General features: G+C 46.2%; 1 protein-coding gene across 3 annotated transcripts; it reads right to left on the bottom strand.

The window, feature by feature from the left end:
* Positions 1-986: 986 nt before the first annotated feature.
* On the bottom strand, positions 987-4,200 carry LOC123442588 (putative lipid phosphate phosphatase 3, chloroplastic). 3 transcript variants are annotated; one of them, XM_045118676.1, is made up of 8 exons: positions 4,019-4,189; positions 3,656-3,704; positions 2,693-2,959; positions 2,514-2,601; positions 2,305-2,414; positions 2,101-2,194; positions 1,520-1,768; positions 987-1,377 (listed from the first exon to the last, which is right to left on the bottom strand). In XM_045118676.1, exons 3-8 carry the CDS (start codon positions 2,897-2,899, stop codon positions 1,217-1,219), a joined length of 909 nt encoding a protein of 302 aa, XP_044974611.1. In that variant the 5' UTR covers positions 2,900-2,959; positions 3,656-3,704; positions 4,019-4,189; the 3' UTR covers positions 987-1,216. The 3 variants fall into 3 exon arrangements, with proteins under 3 accessions (XP_044974611.1, XP_044974612.1, XP_044974610.1); XM_045118677.1 differs by lacking the exon at positions 3,656-3,704 and having other exon boundaries at positions 4,019-4,200; XM_045118675.1 differs by lacking the exon at positions 3,656-3,704 and having other exon boundaries at positions 2,693-2,956; positions 4,019-4,091.
* Positions 4,201-4,819: the final 619 nt, after the last annotated feature.

Genomic DNA, 4,819 nt, shown 5'->3' with positions numbered 1-4,819 from the left:
ACATAATGAATAACTCGCTCTATCATAATGTTGGAAGTTTCAAAAGAAGAAGATCTTCTTGAAACAAAAAGGACATTACTTCATGTTTAGAGCCACAATTTTGTAGTCCTCAAAAAAGGACATAATGAATAACTCGCCCATGAATCGTATTTTCGATAGCATTTTCATTTTGTATGCATATACTTGTGATGGCGCAGTAGCCCACTCCGAAAGCTACTCGCCTTTCCTGCAACTTATTTCTTCAATCTCTCACACCGCGTTTAGCCATCATTGAAGAGGAACCAGAGAATATCGAAAGCTACACAGACGGTAAAAACTTACCTTACTGGTTTGTGGAAAAAGTGAAAGCCGAATAATCGCCCACAGTCTGGATATTTTTCACTGCTGTTAAAGTGTTAATCATGCCTCACGGTCTGGATATTTTTCACTTCTGTTACAGTGTTAATCAGGCCTCCTCAAATGGCATTATGTTGTTTCTGGCTGAACACACATCAAGATGCTCGGTGCAGTTCTACCTAAGAAGTGAAGACCGCTTTGCTGAAACCTATAAAATATACACACTGAAGCGTGTAGCTTTTTCCGGTGTGCGTGTGACAGGTGTATTTAACAACACTAAGGAAATCTTTTCAGCAAGATTAACATAACACAGAATCAAAGAGCAGGCAGCAGTTGCTCTCATGATGTAAAGCAGAGATTTCAGGGATCTGCCGCCTTTTGCCTCTGGCTCAACAACTAAGATCTTCGATCCGTGTCGATCTCTTCTTCCCAGCTTGGAATAAGACCAAGGATGGGGAATAAATACAGTCGGTCATTATATGTTTGTGCCTTTCAGCCTATGAACTGATAGATACGGAGCCACTGAACCACTGGCTATCTGGGCGGTGGTGCAATCTGGTAGAGAATGTTCAATGACTCCAGATATGCGTGTCATTATCGCTTCTCATTCGCGCTTGTTTATAACAGCGGAATAAGTTCGTACTCGGTACTTCCACCAGCCACTACGACGTTAACACATGATTTAGATACAACAGGTGGTCCTAGAACAACTAGGTCAGAATAAACTGAGCGGGCGATATTTGTACACAAGATGAACGGGCATAAACATGAGGTGGAGATAGCACATATCTAGTTCTAAACTCCTAATACTTGCTGAGTGCACACATTAAAAAAAATTAAGCATGCTTACTGTAGAAGGTACGCTACACGGAGGGGTGAGTTACACAGTTCCAGATTCCAAATCATTTCTTGATCTCCCGTTATGGTGTTGGCCGGTCAATCCGATATGATGCTCACCTGCAGGCTGTTGGTTTTGTGCATTATTTGAATTGGCCGCCTCAAGCTCCTCCAGCATGTGGAAGTATGCATAGGGCCCCCAGCCTTGTAGGAAAAACAAAAGATGAGACTGTCAGTTCTTCACACAGAAAGATTCACAATATCCAAAGATAAATTGAAATGTCTAGACAAGAAACTGGACTGATATCAGAAGACAATTTCATTATTTTTGTAGAGATTGAACAACCTTGATGGTGATATGGAGGAGGAAAGAAGTGCAAATAGCACAGCACTGCCACGATATATCCAATCAGGCCACCGACAAACACGTCCTCCCAGTGGTGTCGATAGTTGTCTATTCTAGAAATCCCAACAAGTGAAGCGAGAAGTAGAGGAAGAATCACGATGCAAAGCTTTGCCACGTGACCTTTGCGATCAAATGCCTGAATTTTGCCAGATAAGTATAGTGACAAAAACCCAAATCCAGCAAAAGACCCTGCAATAAAGACTGTTAAATACTGACTGTGCACGTAAAATGATCATAACAGAGCTCTATTTTCGAGTAAACAATGCAAGTGATATGATTATTCACAGTATCAACTTGAGAACTGAGATAACTACAGGTGTGCCAGATAAACGACCTAACATAAAGCATGGGGATCCAGGCTATCAAGTCAAATCCAAGTTTATAACAACACTAAAAAAGGGGCAAGCTAATAAAATATAAGCTACAATAGGTACGCAGCAATTGTTGACAATCTACATCAGAGTGCTTTATCCATCAACATCGCATCTAGTGTAGACATGCACGTAAGGGCACATACTTACACGACGTGTGTCCACTAGGAAAACTCTTGCGCCCATCGGTTAAGAAACCTTTCTTGCCATGGCAAATCACACCACCAGTCACTTGATCATATACCTGAGACAAACATGCCAGGAAACTGCCGTGTTAATTTCAACTAGCAATGGAACATGCCAACACTTTAAGTATGGAACTATACGGACATACAGAATTCGGAAAATCCATACCTGCCTTCCATCAGGAAAACACCGCCAAAAGAAGTCTGGCCTTGGTCTCCCTACTGCATTCTTTATCACATCAGTGAAAGCGGCAGTGATCATCACAGCAAAAATAACACCTGCATTTTTCATGCATATTTTACCCAGTATTCGTAAACCAGATCTAAGTGCATAGAAGAACAGAATGATCAGATGACAAGATAAACAGAATCAATCACCTAGCGTTGCGTGGTGAAGATCATAGACATCTCTTCTAGCAACATACAGTGCTATGAAGACAAGCACAGGACACAGCATAGAGATCACCTGTTAAGAGGTACAGCACCCAGTAAGTATCAGAGAAGGGTGAGTATAAGCTTGAGTCAGGGTATGAAATTGCAGAGGTTCAGAAACATACAGGGACAGCCCATGCAGGCACAGTACTCTGTTTCACCGGGTACCTAATATCAGTCATTATATCCTTCCCGACGAACCGGTTAAACGGGGGAGCATAATGCAGGACGACCACGACAGCAGCTAGGAGAATAAGAACGACCCAGTCATACGTGTGCTTTCTGGCCAGCCCATATCCATGCGTCTGAACCGTGTGCTGAACCTGCTGCATCCTATCCTGCTGGCCAGAGACCGGTGTGCCAAGAGCCTCAGTGGTCTGTGAGTAGTTCTTCTATAAGAAAATAAGTATAAATGGTGAACATCAGCAGACACCAGCTCAATGGAAGCAAAATGCGGCATGGCGTAAACTTGACTGAAGAAGCTGGCTGCATCGTTGAATGTGTTATCTGAATATAAGGTAGTTCTACTAGTGTCGTCCTAGTTCTTACGAGAAGGCCATCATATCCTGACGAAATGTGTTTGTAGAGTAACTACAGTGGCATACAAAAACCCACAGGATCTAGGTTGCAATTAGGGGTGCAGGACGGCGCCCCGTAAAGTCCCACATAACAGCCAGCCAGTACACAGCTGGTACAAATTAACCGTGGCGCGTTCTAATCTGGCTACAACTGATTTTCTTGGCTTTGAATAGGAGGCGGGACGGGTTCGGTAATTGCAATGCAGCAGTACTTGAGACAGAGTAGCGGGCTTTTCGAATGGATAAAACCACGTCGACTGTAATTATTTGCGACAAGAAAAAAAGAAACTCATCGATTCAGATGGCACGCGCAACTACAACTTACTGAGCTCGGAGAGAGCGCCCCCGATCCCCAGCTGAGCAATCTTTGCAGAGCAACGCTCTAGCAGAGATCCAATGTACAGTTGTACTCCTTATTATCTATGCAGGCAATGCAATGCGATGCAATGCAATGCAGAGTTGTGTGGCGAGTGACGGGTATATAAGAGCGTGGTTCGATCTCGGCCTCACCGTGAATGGAGTTTCGCCGTAGGCAGGCAGGAGACGGTCGGAAATTCCCCTGAACCAGGCAGGCAAGCAAGGAAAAAAGGCGTCAGTTTAAGCACTGGCACGGGCATTTCACCGCATTTCCCTTGGCATCGTGGGGCGCCTCAACTGAATCTAGACTGGAAAGCGCGAAAGGGACGCTGTCGAATCACGGATGGATGGCTTAAAACCCCGAACACAAGAACCCGAAATCGAGTTCAATAAAAGACAGATGTGGTGGTCTGGTGGATGAAAACCCTAGGGCTCGAATGGCGAGATTCACAGAATAAAACTTCGTGATTTTAGCGGGAACCAAAGAAAGGGGAGTAGGGAAGCGGCGCGCCTCACCTGGGAATTAAACCCCTGGAGGGGGAGAGGAGGGTGGCGACGGAACGGAAGCGGGGATTTTCGCCGCCGACGGAGAGGGGGAGGGCGACGGCGGGCCGCAGGAGGGAATGCTGGTTGGCTGCCACGCGGTCTGCCGTGATGCGACACGTGCGGCAGCGGGCACGCCGGAACAAGAGCCAACCGGACCACCCGCCGCCGCTCTACTCCTCTGCTTTCGTCTCCGTCTTTCCGGATGGGCTGGGCCTTGGATTTCTTTCGTCTGAGATGAGAAAACATGGGCCTTATAGTTGCCCAGATTTTTTGAAGGAAAACGTTTAGTTTAAACCGGTTGATTTCCATCTCGTAAACCGCCACTTGCAAACTTCATTGTAGGAGCAAACTGGAAGATTGAGTGTTGCGCGGATGCTCTGGTTGCTGCGATGGACCTTCGTCAGGGCCTTCCATTGTTGCATTGGAACTTCGTGGGAGGGCCGCCGGTGTTGCAATGGAGGTCCCCCTAGACCGTCCAATGCTACTTTGGAGCTTTGTCGGAGGGTCGTCGATGATGTGGTGAGGTCCGTCGGGGCCATCAAGTGTTGTAGTGGAGGCGGAGCATCGTCGGGGTCGTTGAAGCGTCTTCGGAGTTGCAACAAAGCGTCGTTGGGTGCCGTCGGTGTTGCACGTTGGGTCATAGAAGGTTGGGAGCTTCCTGATTGTACGACTGGTGAGCATCTGAATGGACGGCTTTGGAAGCGGCTTAAAACCAAATCAAATCATCCAACTAATTCGTAGCACTCGTCTTTTCTTACGTACGAAACCTGG

Source organism: Hordeum vulgare, chromosome 3H (genome assembly GCF_904849725.1).
Source record: "Hordeum vulgare subsp. vulgare chromosome 3H, MorexV3_pseudomolecules_assembly, whole genome shotgun sequence".
In the NCBI taxonomy this organism is placed as follows: Eukaryota; Viridiplantae; Streptophyta; class Magnoliopsida; order Poales; family Poaceae; genus Hordeum; species Hordeum vulgare.
Note: the sequence above shows the minus strand (reverse complement) of the source record. Positions and strands in the feature narration are given on the sequence as shown.

Coding starts and splice junctions, on each gene's coding strand:
- LOC123442588 (XM_045118677.1), bottom strand. CDS start 2,899: ATGCAGCAGGTTCAGCACACGGTTCAGACGCATGGATATGGGCTGGCC. Junction 2,602..2,692: donor TGCCTGCATGGGCTGTCCCT/GTATGTTTCTGA, acceptor ACCTCTTAACAG/GTGATCTCTATGCTGTGTCC. Junction 1,769..2,100: donor TCCTAGTGGACACACGTCGT/GTAAGTATGTGC, acceptor TCTTTATTGCAG/GGTCTTTTGCTGGATTTGGG.